The sequence below is a fragment of the Carettochelys insculpta genome, chromosome 1, assembly GCF_033958435.1.
Source record: "Carettochelys insculpta isolate YL-2023 chromosome 1, ASM3395843v1, whole genome shotgun sequence".
NCBI lineage: Eukaryota > Metazoa > Chordata > Testudines > Carettochelyidae > Carettochelys > Carettochelys insculpta.
Genome location: NC_134137.1, coordinates 154528779 through 154547811, shown reverse-complemented (window position 1 = coordinate 154547811; position 19033 = coordinate 154528779). Strand labels below are relative to the sequence as shown.

At 38.7% G+C, this 19033-nt stretch overlaps 1 protein-coding gene across 8 annotated transcripts in view; it reads right to left on the bottom strand.

Moving 5' to 3' along the window:
- CNKSR2 (connector enhancer of kinase suppressor of Ras 2) overlaps positions 1-19033 on the bottom strand; it is a 372822-nt gene that overhangs the window by 106242 nt on the left and 247547 nt on the right. For all 8 annotated transcript variants that reach the window (XR_012645541.1, XM_074994112.1, XM_074994129.1 and 5 more), the window contains 2 exons: positions 11758-11847; positions 9067-9278 (listed from right to left, as the gene is read on the bottom strand). Coding sequence is in view for 7 of the 8 variants with exons in the window: in XM_074994112.1 (XP_074850213.1) it covers positions 9067-9278; positions 11758-11847 (302 nt within the window). In the remaining variant the exon portion in view is untranslated. The remainder of the gene's footprint in view (positions 1-9066; positions 9279-11757; positions 11848-19033) is intronic.

Here is a 19033-nt window from a genome sequence, read left to right as displayed (position 1 = left end):
TAGTCTCTTAGCTCAGTGTTTGGTGGGGAGCAAACATAAGCTCGAGAAACAAGGTGTGAATCTACTATGCAGTATGCAAATGACATCCAAATGACACACTAATGACAGACTAAGATCAAAGGGCCCTCTAATCTCAAACCTGGCACTGATTCTGTGATCTTGGACAAAATACTTAACCTCCCTGCCTTTATTTCCTGCTGCACATAGAGGGGATATGAATGTTTTGCTTTCTTACAGGGATGATCACTGTGATATTAATTACTTATACAGCGCTGTAGAAAGGTGCTGAACAAAATGTTTTCCCATCTTACTTAGACAGCTGTTCCTGGTTAAAAAGGAAGCAATTTTTTTTTTCAGGAGCATGTGTTCACAAACTGTACTTAATCCGCAGCAAGAAGCTAATGTTGGCTTCAGGCACACATTTCTATATATAAATATCAATTAAATTTGGGGTTATCTCAAAATATAATTGAATTAGTCCTCAAGAAATAGCCCAAGAATTCCTCTGCTTTTCTCTCGCCCCAACTTTTCTGGTATCATAGGCCTCTATTATTCAGTTCAGTCTTTTAAGTGAAAAGTACACCACTCAAAACACTACATTATTTCAGTTTCCAAAGGATTTAATATGGGGTTGAATATCGAGAGACCATGCAAAGTTGTAACACAGGTTAGTCATTTTTACGAACAAAAGATCAAAAGGAATTGACTAATATGCTCAAAAACCAAGAGATTATAAAATAATTTAGAAAAGAGGAAACAGATGCACCTAATATGATTACTTGTTATATTATAGTATAATAAGGGGCAAATTTCATGGAAAGCTTTATTACCACTAATGTCAATAATAATAATAACAATTTATTACATTTGATTTGGAAACAAATTATGATTAATGCTTGTTTCATTAGCAAAGTGTTCTACTGGAGTTTCGTTTTCCTCCCAGTAGTACTGCTATTTCTATATGGATGGAAAGTGTTATCTAGACAGATGGATGCATGCTATTGTTAACATGTTATATAACTTGTTTTGACCCCATTATACAGTTTACTCTTAAAATATCTACTTTTTTGCCTGTAACAAAAATAAACACATAACATGGTGGGGGAAATTCCTATGAAGTACACTATGGCACACTTACAAAAATGTGATTGTGTGTGTCAAAGCTCTGTTGTGCCCCAAAGGCCCAAGACAATTTTAATGGCATCACTTCGTATCTACTGCAATACATCACTTTGAACACCTGACTAGTCTTTGGATTAGCAGCATCTTGAAGAGTTTGCCTTCATAAAATATTAACATTCTGGCTGACAGTTCCTCAACAACACTAAAGAAGAACAACAAAACAATTTGGGCAAAAATCAATGCAGATTTGCAATAGTTTCTAGAATTGAAAAACTCACAAAGCTATGTCATGACATGGTGGATAATCAAAATTATTATTTTTCATTCTTATCCATCTCCAAAGACTAGAATAGGAACTAGCATGCTTCTACATTTTGTTAAGGAAGATGTGTATGCTAATGTAACACTTCTACACGTTTAGTGGATACAACTGACAACTATTCAACTTTCAAAGCCCTAATTCTAACATGTTTCCTGAGCAGGCATTTGTTGCTATGGTAAGTCAATTAGAAACCTTAAACTTTTTAAAAGTATTTTATAATATCACTGTTCTGATAAAGTAAAATGAATAAAACAACTCCAACAACAAAATAATACAATTCAGACTACAATGTTTTTAAAGTCCTTAGAGGTTATTAACTCAGAACATATCATTAATTTTTAGTTTCTGTGTGATAGCCTCTTTTGAATTGGATCACATATTTCAGGAGATAAAATTAAAAAAAAATCCTATCAACTCATTAGCAAGTAAATGGTGTTTATGTGCTTTTGAATTATAATGAACAATGCTAATTACAATTACCAGCTTTATTTACAGGACAGCAGTGTATAATTTATGTAGGCAATAATTCAATTAATCAATGTAGCCTTTCTTTGTCATTTTTTTAAAGAGACATGTACAGAAGCAGACAAAGGTGAGAAGATAGAACCAGTACCATGGAATAAACTGGTGATGCACATAACCAGTAACATACAAAATGAACACAGCACATATTAAATGGATTAAGCACTGGATAACCAATAAGCCTCAAAACGTAATTGTAAATGAAGAATGACTAAATGGATTTCTAGTGATCCTATGCTATTTCATACTCATCTATGACCTATAAATAAATATAGAGTCATTCCTGATAAAATTTACATATGGCACAAAAATTGGGGAAACGGTAAATAGCAAAAGAAAGATTAGTGATAGAGAGTGATTTGGATCACTTGCTGAGCCAAATGCAATAGAAATATGTATCCAGAAATAAACAATGCAGGTCATACCTACAAAATGGTGGATTCTATCCTGGGAAGCAAACTTGGAAGTCATGGTGGATAATCAGCTGAACATGCTTCCAGTGCAATACTGTGACCAAAAGGGCTCACTCCTAATGTAATGCTTGGATGCATAAATGGGAACTCTTAGCTAGGGGTAGAGAGATTACATTATCTTTATATTTGGCACATGTGTGACTGCTACTGGAAGACAGAATCTAGTTTTGGTGTCCACATCTCAGGAAGGATGCTGACAAATCAGACAGGGTTCACAAAAGAGTCATATGAATGATTAAAGGAATGGAAAATATGCCATATAGTGAGAGATCTAAGGAGCTCAAACTGTTGAGTTTATCAAAGATACAGTGAAGACATGACTTGATACGTAGCTACATGGGGAACAGAAATTGGATAGCAGAGGGCTCTTCTGTCCAGCAGACAAAGGTATAACCAAGTCCAGTGTTAGAAGTTGAAACAAGAAATAAGGTGCAAATAATATTCAGACTAGAAACATACCACATTTTAACCACTGGAACAACTTATTAAGAGTTGTGGTGGACTTCTATCAACAGAATTTTCAAAGATCCAGTCTTTATTTAAACTGGAACAGGACAATCACAACTACTGGACTAGAAACAAGGATTATATTCATGGCAGCCCACTTGCATGGGTTATAAGAAGGTCACACTAGATGATCACATTTTTGCTCTTAAAGATCTGTGAAGTACTGTGCAGATAACTCATGGCTCACAGATCCCAGTTTGAAGACCTCTGGTCTATTGCTTATCGTGCAGTGTTTTACAATATGTCCCTTTAACACATATACATGCACACATACACATGTATGTCTGCATACACTCAAATTATTTTATAATATGAATTTCATGCCTATTATTTTCTTCAGAAACCAAAAAGCAGAAATGTTGCTACCTTTCAAGACAGCTATTACTTTTGGTATATGTGAGATGTGGCAAAATCTATTTATTTAACAAAAAGGCTATACCACACAATTATGCATGAAAGAAGTTTTATCATCTTAGCTTAAGTAAGCAGCACAGGAGAGAAGGCTGTATTCATAAACAATATTTTCAAAATTATGACCTAAAAGTATTTATAAAGCTTTAGTCCTCTGAAGAGATTTCCATTTTTCTCTTCAGCTAATATTTCCTCCTGTTGTACATACACTATGAATACAATTTTAGTGGTTTACCACGTAAAACCTATCACATAGGATTTTCGTTATCTTCAGAGTGCACCTCCTTTTGCAAACTGATATGTGTGAAGGATTCCATGTTTGTCAGTCTCCTTCACAGCTAGTAACAGATTCTGTAAACCATATTATACCCTTACTTATGCTAGATTTCAAGCCCTGTATCTCACAGTTATTTAGTAGGGTGCAGAAAAAGCAGATAGACCTTATTGTGTGGTAACAGTGCAATTTAAGCAGTCTTCCTCCATTTAAGAGCTAAAACACCAGGGAAATACATAGTCTATGTGTGCCTAGCATCCAAAATAAACATCACCCCATGTGTTTCCTACACCTTAGTTCTATCTTTTCTCTGTTTTGAGAGATGGGTACAATCTCCTTGCAGGCTAATGGCACTATACAAGTATCTTTATTGGTAATTATACATAAGCAATGAATATTTTAGATTCATTTGAAGATTCTGGTGAAGTCTGTGGTTCTAGTAGTTAAAAAAAACCCACAGAAGTCTTGTAAGGCTAAAGATTCATGTGTTCTTTCATGCCTCAACCACCATTCCAGAGGACCATGCGCCCATGCTACACTATACATATATGATATGATGGGGGCTAATTTAGCTACAATTAGTAAGGAAAGATCTTGGGGTCAGTGTGCATAGTTCTCTAAAAACATCCACACAGTATGCAGCGCAGTCAAAAAAGCAAGCAGAATGTTAGGAATCATTACACTACCCATCTCTTTTGGAAGGGGTATTTAAATGACAGGAGGTTAATGAGGTGCTGATATGAATATTCAGTGCATAATGGTGCCCAGTCATGCTTTGAAAGTGCTCCTTTTGAAATGCAAACTGTCCGTGTAGACACGGGTGCTTCGAAATAAACCCCAGACCTCAAAATTCCCTTATTCCCCCAAATGAATTTGGAATAAGAGACTTTCAAAGTCTGAGGTTTATTTCAAAGTCCCCGCATCTACAGGGCCAGTTTGTGTTTCAAAAGCAGCACTTTTGAAGTGCAACTGGCTGCCACTATGGTAAGGAGGCACTGAATATTCATATTAGCAACTCATTCACCAGTTCCAATGGATGTCATTTAAACACCCCTTCTGAAAGGGACGGGTAGTGTAGACACCGCCAGAATACCTTATTGCTCACATCTTGAATGTGTACAGATGTGGTCTCCTCATCTCAAAAAAGATATATTGGTACTAGAAAAGGTTAAGAAAAAGGCAGCTAAAATGGTTAGGGGTTTGGAACAGGTCCCATGGGAAGAGAGATTAAAAAGGCTAGGACTTTTCAGCTTGGAAAAGAGGAGACTAAGGGAGGGATATGATAGAGGTCTATGAGATCATGAGTGGTGTGGAGAAAGTGAACAAGGAAACATTACTTACTTGTTCCCATGACATAAGAACTAGGGGACACCAAACAAAATGAATGGGCAGCAAGTTTAAAAGAAATAAAAGGAAGTTCTTCACAGAGCATGCAATCAACCTGTGGAACTCCTTGCCAGAAGAGGCTGTGAAGGCTAAGACTATAAGAGGATTTAAAAAAGAGCTAGACAAATTCATGAGGCTAGGTCCATTAATAGCTATAAGCCAGGATGGGTAAGGAATGGTGTCCCTCTCCTATGTTTGTCAGATGCTGGAGATGGATGGCAACAGAGAGATCGCTTGATCGTTACCTGTTTGATCATGCCCTCTGAGGCACCTGGCATTGGCCATTGTTGGCAGACACTGGACTGGAAGGACATTTGGTCTGACCCAGTGTGGCCATTCTTAGGTTCTTATGCCCTCACGATGAGTTCTTCTCAATAATGATCCAAAGAAGAGTGGACCAACACATGTCATTTACACCATCTAAGTCAGATACTGCTTGCAGAAGACTGATTTTCTTTTTTGGTCACTCGGGTGCTGTAATTTCACATCAGACTGTTGCTCTTCTAAGACTTCTGAAAGCATGCTCCACACTTTGTCCCTCAGATTGTGGATGACACTTCAGATTCTTAACCCTCGGTTAGAGTGCTGTGGCTATTTCTAAAAAATCATACATTGGTACCTTCTTTGTGTGTTGTCAGATCTGTAGTGAAAGTGTTTGTAAAACAATCACACTGGATCATCATCTAAGATTGCTATAACATGAAATATATGGCAGACTGTAGGTAAAACTGAAAAGGAGACATACAATTATCCTCCAAAGAATTCAGTTACAAACATAATTAATTCTTTTTTTTTTTAAACAAGCATCATCAGCATGGAGGCATGTCCTCTGGAATGGTGGGAAAAGCATGAACAGGCATATGAATTTTCAGCATATTAGGCACATAAATAGCTTGCAATGCTGGGTACAAAAGTGCCATGTGACTATCTCTTCTCACTTTCAGGTGACTTTCTCCTATATATGTAAACTAACTAGTCTGTCTTAGCAATTGGCTGAACCAGAAGTAGGACTAGGTGGACTTGTAGGCAGTAAGTTTTACACTGTTTTATTTTGCATGCAATTATGTAACAACCCTATACCCCACATTTGTGACTTATACTTTCATGATAAAAAGTGTGTACTGCAGGGCTTGTGTGAGATACTTTATGGCTAGTTTATGGACTTTTATTTACCATTTTTACAGGATAAATATTTGTAATAAAAATAAGACAAAATGAGCACTGTACACTTGTATTCTGTATTGTAATGTAGAAAACTAGACAATATATTTAAGAATTTTCAATGTTTAATAGTACACTTAATCACAATTAATTTTTTAATCTCAATTAATTTGAGTTAACAGTGTGAATTACCTGCTATTAATTGATAGTCCTTATATAAGGAAAATAGTATCAAATGCAGAGAAGTGATGAACACAGGAAAATGAGCATTATACGAGCATAAAAAGTGCTGAAAATTCATTATGATTCTGAAGACAGAAAAATCCCAACCTAGATTAAGAACTCCCAGATTTTCAATACCTGTGATTTTAAGGTGCCTTGGACTGATTCAGTTTCTGCTAGCACTGGCTGCAGACATTAGGAACAGGACACAATTGATAACATTCATTACAAGAGCATTATAAAGCAATCTGACATCATAACCTGTCTACATGGGTCATTTGTTTCCACTTTCACAGATTACTCAGAGATGACAGCTAATGGACTTGATTTATGTTGCCGTAAAGGTGACACTGCAAGATGTTAGCACTAGCAAAGGCAAAACACCAACTGCATTTGGATTAACATACATATATACTTTCACTGCTCCTGTGGATCCTGTTAATTAAAGTGAACCGTGAGTAGCTCTACCATACTGTGTCTACAAGACCTTTCTTAAAAATGATCAGATTGGCATGCACAGGAGCAGTAAAGGCAGTAGTGAAATTAGAGGATAGTTGATCAAATGATGTATATTGATATTGCACCACTGACTTCAATTAAACTGTATCTACTGACAACTGCTGAGGATCTGGCCTAGTGTGATATCATAGGAGAAGAGAGCACCTGGTTTTCTAGTAGTCTCATTGGCACTCCATCTGCTGTGAACACACTCCATCACAGCAGCAATTGGGATCAGGCCACAACAACAATTACCAAGCATACAGACATGGCAGACTAGGCTCTTTTGCCGATATATAAAAACAACACCTATTAGTTTGATAACTCTGCTGCAAAACTTACTGTCTGGCTATGCCAAAAGAAGCAGAGGAGACATTTGATATGGATTTGATCAAGCTGCAACTTTTATTATTAGACTACCCAGCAGATAACATGTACAGTGCTGGTAACCCTCCCTTATTTTCTCTCATAATTAATTGAGGGCAGGGAGTGTCTTTATAGTCCTCCCTACGTCCCCACCTTTTCCACCCAGGTCCCTCCAGCAGATCCATTACTGGGACCTTACAATCGGAGGCAGCAGTCTTCAATCTACTCTCCCCTTCTTTCCCTTCAGATCCTTCCCACAACTCCACTGCTGGGACATTAACAACAACCCCCATTGTATGAGGGGTAAGGTGGACTATAATGATGGGGAGTTGGCCCCATGCCACATCAGTCAGAGGAGTCCTCAACCTGCCCCTGCTCACTCAATTACTGAGCACCACTCCATGAAGTCCTTTTACCAAGCCATTTATCAGTTACTGTATCCCCCTTCTTTTATGGAGTACCAGCACTGTGTGTCTGCTACTGATTTAAATAACCAGTTGCAACATATGGCCTTCCACCTGTCATGTTCTGTACGAACAGGGCCCACTTGAATCTGCTGTGAGGAAGGTGAAAAAAAACCCAACTGCACAAGGGCCAATATGGTGGAAAGGGAAAAATTCCTTTCCAGCCTCCCTCTATGGGACAGCTAGCATAATGCCCACAGTAGATATAGGTCATAACCTGGTATATTTACCACCAAAAATGGGGAGGGACGGTGTATGCTGCAAAATAAGAGGGGAGGGCCCCAGCACAGGGAGACCTTTTAAAATCCCTCATTTCTGGGTGATATGTCAGCCATCACACCGGCCTCCTTTCCAGCAGTTTTACATCCCCTGCCCCCGACCAAGCCATCAACAATCCCTCTCTTCCAGACAGCTAAACAACCCCATGGCTTAAGATGTTTGGTGTTGATTTCCTTCTTTCTTAGAGGCATACTGGAAGCCTACACTGCTTATTTTTGCTATGCGTCTCTCACCTGAAGAACACAGCCATTTCACTCAAATATAAAGTTGCAAATGCATTTGTTTTTCTCCTTTAAATGTACACAAATTATTAGCAGAAATACACTTAAAATGAATGTACCAAACAAAAAAGAACTTCGTGCCATGAGATTAATCGCTAGCCAAATTTCACTTTTGGGGGGAAGTGTATTACGTTCCTCACCTCTAGCATCTGGTATCATGGCCTAAAAATTCAAGTTGCTATTATAGGTGGGAAAATAACAGCCAATCCAAAACATGTTGCTATTTTTTTAACTAATACTCAATTTTTTCTGATATATTGATATTCTTCTTGAGACACATCCAATTCAGCACTCTTCTAGTTCAGAGTCACTCAAGTTCCTAGATGATAAAAGCAGCTACAGACTTTAGAGTGATTCTTAATCAGGAATATAAAAATCCCCTCAGTTTTTCCCACTATTTTAACAATCCTTTCCAAGTCATATCAATCACAGAGCTAGTAATATGCCTAATAATATCACAGTGAAATATATACTTCGGTGGTAATGGTTAGTTGATCAGATGATTCCCCTATGCAGAGGCTGGTAAGAGGAGGATGGCAATACCATTCCAAATATAATCTCCTATAAGATCATGATTTGAGTTTAAACATAGTTGTAGACATCCAGTTACCAGTTTGTAAAATTAAAATCACAGCTCCAAAAGATTGTAGGGACGGCACAATTATAGTCAGAGCAGTAACAACTGCAATAGGCTCAAATACAAAAGGATCCAATAAGCAATACTAAAGTCACAAACCAGTCTCCCATCATCATCACGCATCCTGTTATTTTTACTCACATGGTAGTAGGTGGTGTCTGGCCCAGGTGTGCCAATGACTTCTTGTCTTAACGAATCCATTTGTAAACTAGGCAGCAAGGAGTAGTGACTTGGACTATTATTCTTGTCTTTCTTTTTGGATTTTTTCCCTGTATCCTTTTTGCTACTCCTTTGAAACACGTAGTCATCTTGAGCTATTTTCTCATTGCTCATATAGCGAAGTAATGAGTTTTCTATTAAAAAAGTAATGAAAGACTGAATTGCAAATTATTTCACAAATGCCACTTTTTCTAAAATATACTGCATTCTTCTATTGCTAAGGGTCACACTCATTTTTGAAATCTTTAGTTTTGCTTCTTAAAACAAATCAGTTCCAAAAATTGTGTGTATATCATGGATAAGCTAACATAGCAGAAGTTCACTTAGGTTGGACAATGTTCAAAATTCATGTGAAAGAAACCATTAAAAAACTGTCCTCAGGTCCTCCTCCAATTACACAGTTTTTACTGTACTAAGACATCTCCAGTATTGTTCTTAGAAAAATACAACCAATGAAATCAGACTGAATAGGTAAATAAAATGGTATATAATTTACATTGACTATTTCACTTTACCTTGATTTTCCTCCTGGTGTCTATCCATCTGCTGAGTCTCATCTTATATTTGTAAAGCAAGATTCTTAGGAAAGGGACAGCTTTTTAACTGTGTGCACTCACTCTAAGAGCAATTAGTTTCTGATCCCTGAATACTTAAACCACCACAGTACAAATAATTCCTTTTGGTAATGGTAAGGGAAATTAAGGCAGTGGTATTTTGTTGCATGCAGTAAGTACATATTTTCTTTTTAGTGTACCATTGGAGTTTAAGAATTAGCAGTACTACAGCCTCAGAACTTCAGATTACAAGGTGTGAACATAGAACAGTGAAAGTGTAAAGGACAGTTTGTTAAAATATTGGTCTTTCCCTAGAGAGTATGCTTTTCTGGGGTGGGACCATATTTTCAGTTGTTGATACAGTGATAAGCACAACGGAGTCTCTGGGTACTGCTGCAATAAAATAATGCAGCAATGGGCATGTTTTCATAGAATCACAGAAAACTAGAACTGCCCTCACAACAGGACCAAGCATCTTCTAGACCACCCAGATAGCTGTCTATCCAACCTGCTCTTAAATATCTCCAGTAATGGAGATTCTACAACCTTGCTCAGCAATTTATTACAACTTTAACCACTCTGCCAGTTAGGAAGTTGTTTTTTTTTAATGTCCAACCTAAACTTTTCCTGCAATTAAAGCCCATTGCTTCTTGTCCTATCCTCAGAGGCCAAGGAGAACAAGTTTTCTCCCTCTTCCTCATAACCTTCTTTTAGGTACTTGTAAACCACTATCACATCCCCTTCTCAGCCTTCTCTTTTCGAAACTAAACAAACCAAATTCTTTCAGTCTTCCCTCATAACTCATATTCTCTAGATCTTTAATCATTCTTGTTGCTCTTCTATGGACCGTCTCCAATTTCTCCACATCCTTCTTGAAATGTGGTGCCCAGAACTGGACACAATAATCCTACTGAGACCTAATCAGCACAGAATGGAGTGGAAGAATGACTTCTCATGTGCTGCTAAAAACACTCTCATTAATGCATCCCAGAATCATGTTTGTTTGCTTTGCTTTGGGCTGAATATGGGGTAGCTGGGTGAAATTCTATGGCCTTTTTTGTACAGATAGACTAGATGTTCTGATTGTCCCTTCTGGTTTCAATGTCTAGGAATATGTTGGATGGATGCACGGTGGAATTCTGCAACTGAACCTCTCATCTGAGGAACATCTCATCTCTGATCTACCTCTAGCTGAGCCCTCCTAGCTCCCTTTAGGATTTTTTCAGCCAAAAATAACAATCCACGAAGGCAGGCAGGCTTAAAATAACCAAGTTAAATGTGTATCACAAGAGTTTAAAAAAAAAACAAAACAACTTTTATTTTATGAAACTCTAGCGCCAGTTTCAAAAGCTGTGTCTACACTGCACTTCGGAAGATGCTAATGAGGCACTGACATGAATATGCAGTGCTTCATTAGTATAATGGCATCCCGATGAGATTTGAAAGTGCTGCTGTGGGAACACATGCCGCCCGTGTAGACATGGGCCTTTCAAAAGGACCCCCCTGACTTCGAAAGCCCCTTCTTCCTATTTGGTTTTAGGAAGAAGGGGCTTTCGAAGTCAGGGGGGAGGTCCTTTCAAAAGGCCCCTGTCTATATGGGCGCTGCGTGTTCCAAAAGCAGCACTTTCAAATCACGCATGGCTGCAATTATGCTAATGAGGAGCTGCATATTCATGTCAATGCTTCATTACCATCTTCCCAAGTGCCTCATTAACATGTTCCCTCCAAAATGAGGAGGCATGTGTAGACACAGTTAAAGAGGGTCGATGGCACTTCCTTCAAACAATGCAATGTCACAGTATAGTTAAAAACAGCCAAACTGAATTGACCTTCCTCTGCCATGTAGATTCCCCAGGTCCTATACACAGGGAACGCAGCTGTGAACAAAATCAAGTATACATAATGAAAAATGAGAAGATATTAAGATTATGTTAACAGAAATCCACAATTTAAGGGAGGAATCACGTGAGGACTTGTGTTGAGGTAAGCTCATTACAATTTAACTGAGGCTAAGAAAAACATATGACATCGTGCAATATTAGTGCCCCAGGTCACTTACCTCTTCTACTGTCTCTTTTTATCTTATTGGGATCTTCGTAATCCCCTACCCAGTTATATTCCACTGGCATAGAGATAGGTCTTAGTTTTCCTAAAACAGGGAAAAAATGGTTTTATGCCATCTTCTCATAATGTCTTGTAGAACTAAAAATATTGAAAATGATACATTAATATGCTAATCCTACAATAATTTATTTATTTTTGGAAAAGATCCAGTAAACCAGAAAAGAGGTTAAAACACAAGCCCATTCAATCCATTATTGTTAATGGTTTAAGTGGAAGTTCAATATTTCACGGTAGTTTTAAAAAAAATTAGGAAACAAACAACCTCAGCGACATAGAAGAAAAATCTCTCGATAACAGACTTCAAACTCAAGGTTTAGATGGAGTTTCTTCCAAGCATGTAAAGGCGTACAAGTCATTTCCTCTTAGCAGCATCTGTTAGTTATTCTGTATTGCACTTTGATATAAAGAAAATTGTTTGTGAAATGAGATTTCGATCTCGGACTAAATGATATTAGACTTATAACCATATTAAAAAAAGTACCACAAATGGTAACTTTGCCTCTATCTTAGTAGACGAATCAATGTTAATATTCAGAAGTTTTGATCTGAAAGGGATGAGAGTATTTTCAAAAGCATTTCTTTCCTTTTAAGAAAGCTCCAAAAGTACAGATGGAAAAGAGTTTGCACAATGTAATTCCTAGCTTTTTCAGAAGAACTGAAATATTCAACAAATTAAATAATGTACCGATAAAAGGTACAATCTCCTCGCATGTACTGAAATATCTGACAATCTGCATACAAATTGTTTTAAACTCTTTTACAAAAGGAAAGAATTCTAAGTTTTTGTTTACCAATGCATTTGTCACAATTCCTAACAGTATGAGCACATTTTTAGTCTCAAAACACAGCAGAACTCAAATGAAAATAACCTGGAAAGTATTAGTAATTGACATTACCAAAAAGATTTCTGTAAAAATATATGCAGGAAGACAAGCTCTACAGTTACACTGAAAACAAATATTCAAGCATGACTGCCAACCCATTCAAATGTTTCCACTTACAGTATTATTAAAATCATGCTATGTGTTTTGTACACTGAAGAGGCTATTGAGAATCATCAAAAAATAAATAATACAATATAGAGGAATAGCCCGAAAAAAAATTCTGTATTGGCAATGGGCCCAAATTAAGAATACATCGCTGGTCAGGCAATCATTTAAGTACTGTGTGTGCTTACCTTTAAGCATGTGCTTAAGTACCATCCAAGTTACTGCTCCACTGAGACACATTCTGAAGTGCTTTCCTGAATAGCAGTGGTGGGCAACCTGCAGGGTTTCATGTGTGGCCCATGAAACATTTTGTTTATTGTCGTCTACATGCAGATTTGCCAGATTCTACTGGTTTCTGTCTGTGCAATTTTTTCATACTAGTATTACTGAAGTGATGTGCATGTAAAGTAAGGGCATGTGAACTGAGGGGGTGTGCTGTGCACACAATATTGACTGCAAGAGCTGTGTGCGCCTTCTGCACTCAACCAATGCACTGTAACAGTTCACTCAGCAAACCCTGCACGTTATACGTACACCAGTGCAGTTAGCAGAACTACCCTGCCCAGGGATACCATCTTGCTACGACAATCTTGCGGCCCACTGAGATAGATGGGCCACTCATGTGGTGCACACTCTTGTCTAGGTTGCCCATTGATGCTGAATAGGGATAGTGTTGAACTGTGCCTAAAGTAGCACAATTATACATGCCTATATTTACACAATTAAGAATTTTCACATTTACTTCTCTGGAAATTTGAACTCAAATCATACTCAACAGGTGCTGATTTTTAATGTCATGTATTTATTCATGCATGAACTGCCCACTGAGCTGCCTAAATGATCTCCTTCCCATGATGGAAAATTTCATTCATCTGGCAATCTCCTCTTCAACTCACGTGGACCCTTTACTCCTACTGTCCCTAAGGAGCACACTCAGGGAAACGTATAATTTGGGGTGTAAGCTGAAGCTCTCAGAGGTCATTTAGCAATAACCATTGTAGCAGGGTCACAGCAGCAGACCCTGGGTGGAAGGCAGCCCAGAATCCAGCCTGGGTCAGGGAAAAGACAGAAAGAGTTAATTAAGCTCCCAGGTGGCGGCAACTGGGAGTGGTACAGGTAATCATTTAGCACAGGTCATCAGTTAGCAAGGTCCAGCTGAGCTAACTGCAGGGAGGCTTAAAAGCAGGGAGGCAAACAGCGCAAAGGGAGGAGAGAGGGGAGAGGAGCATGAGAGATGCTGTGAAGGAAGTAAAAGTAGCAAGAATGGATCAGGAGAAGGAGAAGTGTGCCGACAGCAGGGCCAGAGAAGGAGGAACGTTGGGCTCCCCTCCCCAAGCCTGGCCAATAGATCTGCTAGGGAAAGAGGCCTGAGCCAAGGCGGGGAGGCACCTTGCCAATGTGCACTGGAGAACTAGTCAGAAACCTAACCTTGAAAATAGTAAAAAAAACAATATTTTCATTTCTGAAAAATAATTAAATATTTTTGAACTCAACTGAAGGAGGAATTTAAAAAAGATTTTATCATGCTATTGATGATGATCTTGAGCTGAAAACAATCCTCTGGACTTTCCACACTCTTGTAATTCATTACAAAACAGAACAATTTGGTTTGGTTTTACACATTTCTGTGAAATCAACCAGTGATATTCAGATTCTGTCCATAAAACCTGTGTTGATAAATTAAGTGCTGTAAGCTTTGGTGTATTTTATTGAATGGAACATCAATACTCTTAGAACATAGGCCTATTTTAGCTAAGAAACAGTGAAAAGTATTGCACAGTAAAGTGTACACAGGAGCAAGAAATTAAATTACCACCAACTAATGAAGATGAAAGGGTCCGCAGAAGGATTACATAATCCCACTGTTTCCAAGCACTAACTGTGAGCTACATATTTATAAACTCAGTTCAGACAGTGGCAATTGGGAAAAGTATCATGCAGCACAACTCACCTGCTGGCAGATCTCTAACCACCCAGTGTTTCTGTGTACCTGAACTTTGGCCCTATCTATGCTAGATCTGTGGCATTCAAAGGCTAATACAGCTCAGGACATAGGTGCACTCTGTAGTTGTAACTAAACATCCAATTTTAACAGATGTAACTTAGTTGTGTAATTCCTCGAGCATTTTAGAGCTGTAACAAAAAAATGTGCAAATCAGAGGGATGATGCATGTGCTGATAGGGGGCTGAATGTGCTGACATTTTGAACCTAGTAGAAGTTTGGCACCAGCCTCAGACAAGTGATACAAAGTAGCAAGACACTGTCATTATGACCCATTCAGTATGCTGGATATGTATAGAGACCAATTAAGCAACTGATTTAGAAGATGGAAGTCTAGTAATGTAGCTCAGTTAAAGGCAACTTAACTACCATTTTCTGCTACTAAAATGGTCAATAGAGAAGTGAAGTGAAAAGATATTACCAGTTTCTTTTAATGATATACAAATTTTGGGCTTCTCTCCCAAGAGTATAATCACGTAATGATTAGAAAATGAACTACAATTATCCAGCTAACAGAACATTTTAATAAAACCATGATTGCTACTTTCACTTCTACCCAAGCTAGAAACACCATACGAAAATACGTATGCCTGGTTTTATGTAAAATAATATGGAGTTATCACACTGCAACAACAGTTTAATTTGAAGCAAAAACACAAAGGGCAAAAAATCCTCTAGATAACCTGGTATTCTGCGACAGTGTAGGCTAGCTATGGTGCAGTCACAGACTTTGAGAAAATATTGTATCCATGTGGCTCAGAACAATATATTAGAGAATTTGATGGCTGAAGCCTATTATAGGATTGACATACATGGAAAATTCACCTTCAGACTTTCTAGAGATATTTTAGATGCAGAATGCATTTAAACTACATTTTATTTTGATATCAATATTAACAATAACTAGATTTAGGGAAGGCAAATAGGTGAGAAGAAACTTTGGTCCCTACAGTGAGTATTCTTTTCAACAGAAAAAAAATAAGCGTCACTATATGCAAAGAAACATGTTTTCTTCAGTGATTTTGAGTCAACTGTTGACAAATCCTCAAAAATAATGAAGAACAAAATTCTGAAGTGCACAAAAATATCCCAGTGAGGGCACTTCTCTGCACGGTCATCTTAGTTTAAAAAAGTGTTCTCTGAAACCAGAGCATGAATGGAATAATTCTTACGTATCTGGGTTCACTCTGGGAATTTTTCTTTATGAATAAAGTGAGTGAAACAGATAAACTTCAAAGTACCATATGACATTTTTCTGGATTGCTCAGAAGTCTGTATTGTCACATTTTATTTTACTGCAGGGGGAATTATTATTCTTAAAATAGTAAGGCCCATACTCATCCATTCTCATGAAAGAACAGAGAGAAATAAAATCAGAGGCAATAACAGTAGGGACAGCAGAACATGAGAAAGTAAATAACTGTGTTCAGAGCATCATTAAAATACTTGCACCTTATGGACATTTTTTTGGTGGTTAAACATTCAATGCAATGGTCACAACCAACATATATTTTTTCAAAAACAAAAACAAAAACAAACAACCCCCTCCCAAAAAAAAAACAAAAAAAAAACCCCAAAAAACCCTAAGGCTTCAATGTACGTGTTTCTCCAACTGAGTTAAGATACTCAAACATTGATATGACATTTTGCTCATCTCTTCAGGTTTTAAAGGTCCTTAGGTCTCATGTTGCCATCACTCCCTTTGGTTGCTGTAACTAAATCATGCTGGTTTCCTCAGTTACAATTGCAGCCAGTGGGGATTATTATTTTTCAAAGGAATTCTGGGGGATTCTATATTACCACACCCTGTAATTTTTTTTTTTTTTTCTTTACACATAGGGTGATTCTACACAAGGAACTAACTTTGAAGTTAGGCACTACATCGTAGTAGCCAGCAGAAAGCCTGCACACATTTTCCCTTATTTTGAAGTTAACTTCAGATAGGGAGCCCAACTTCAAAGTCCTTATTCCATTCCTGGGAATGGAGTAGTGCCCTACTTTGAAGTTTAACTTCAAAGTAGAGTGTGTGTAGATGCTCTGTTTTGAAGTTGCTTACTTCGAAGTTTTATTTTGAAGTTATTTTTGTAGTGTAGACACAGCCATAGAGAACAATCACTGACTTCCACTCGTTTTGAATCTTTCCTTTAAAAAAAAGCGAGAATTGGGATAAAACTAATAACTGTCTTTTACAATACTCCAGGACCTTTCTCCTACACTCCTCTCTTTTTAAAAAGCACTTTGTATAAACAGGTACATCTTTATTAAAATTCATCCTTTAATATTCTGAACGTGTATTACACAAAATGCTGAGAACATTTTACACAGCTTGAGTCAGTTTGCACCTTCTCTCCCAACAGATTTCAAAAGCTTGGCTGCTACCAAGGACTGAGTATGGTGTTCTCAAATCTGTACATTGTGATAAATTAATTCTACTTTGTTTTCTCCTTAGAGGAATGTGGCATCAAGATTATCATGATGATTCCAATGCGCTGAACAGTATTACAACAGTCAAAACATCTTGTTAAGAGCAGTCTGATTCTCTACATAAGTTATGCTCCATACATTCTGATTATTTTTTGGAGATCACCAAAAACTTAGTAGAGTTCCTTGTTTGGCCACTGAAAACCAGAAAGACTAAGGTAAATTATAAGAGTGGCGGCACATGCAGGAGGGAGTGGGCACAGACTGACTTGTCACTGAAATGTCTCAATCTGATTAATCACTATATAGCAGTGGCGAGAACACCACTGGCATAAGTCCAATATGAAATTGGGCAGTGAGGACAATTCCACAAACAGATACCTTGGCTGGACTTAAAACAGAGAGTACATGACCCTTTATGGTACCTGTTGGTGCACTCCTAACTTGCTTCCACATCCTAGGAATGTCTGAACTTTTAGGAGGAACAGAACCAAAGTTCTATATTGGTGCTTTGAAAATGCACTACTTCATCTAATGCAAAATCTCCATTAGAGTGATAGCTCCAATAGGCTACGTCTACACGTGAAGCCTACATCGAAGTAGCCTATTTCGATGTGGCGACATCGAAATAGGCTATTTCGATGAATAACGTCTACACGTCCTCCAGGGCTGGCAACGTTGATGTTCAACATCGATGTTGTGCAGCACCACATCGAAATAGGCGCTGCGAGGGAACGTCTACACGCCAAAGTAGCACACATCGAAATAAGGGTGCCAGGCACAGCTGCAGACAGGGTCACAGGGCGGACTCAACAGCAAGCCGCTCCCTTAAAGGGCCCCTCCCAGACACAGTTGCACTAAACAACACAAGATCCACAGAGCCGACAACTGGTTGCAGACCCTGTGCATGCAGCATGGATCCCCAGCTGCTGCAGCAGCAGCCAGAAGCCCTGGGCTAAGGGCTGCTGCACACGGTGACCATAGAGCCCCGCAGGGGCTGGAGAGAGAGCGTCTCTCAACCCCTCAGCTGATGGCCTCCACGGCGGACCCCGCTATTTCGATGTTGCGGGACACGCAACGACTACACGGTCCCTACTTCGACGTTCAACTTCGAAGTAGGGCGCTATTCCCATCCCCTCATGGGGTTAGCGGCTTCGACGTCTCGCCGCCTAACGTCGATGTTAACATCGAAATAGCGCCCAACACGTGTAGCCATGACGGGCGCTATTTCGAAGTTAGTGCCATTACTTCGAAGTAGCATGCACGTGTAGACACGGCTATAGTGTGATAAGGATTATAGCTGAGGTTTTTAAAGGAGCCTAAAAATGTTAGATGCTCAGCTCATACTAGAATTCTTTTGTAAATCCCATCCTAATATCTTCTATGGGACAGCCACTAGAGACGAGGTGGGCAATAAGCAGCCCCGAAGCCAGACACGTTTTACCAGGGCTAGCTGCTGGTAAGCCCACAGACGCTTTATTGCCTGAGCATCTGCAGGTATGGGCCACTCCACGTAGCTCCCATTGGTCAGGAATATCAAACTGTGTGGCCAACAGGAGCTGAAAGCAGTGCAGCTGTGGATGCTCAGACAAATAAAGTGTCTGGTTGCCCATTAGCTGCTAACCCTGGCAAACTGCATCTGGCCTGCAGGCTGCCTGTCGTCCACCCTTGCATGAAGGGAGACTCGAAGGGGTTTGAAAGTTGATCCAACAGAGGGTAAGAGAGTTGTGAATATTTTTGTGTACTGTCACACATTTGTATGCTCCATGTTATAAGACCAAAGCTGCGTCTACACGTGC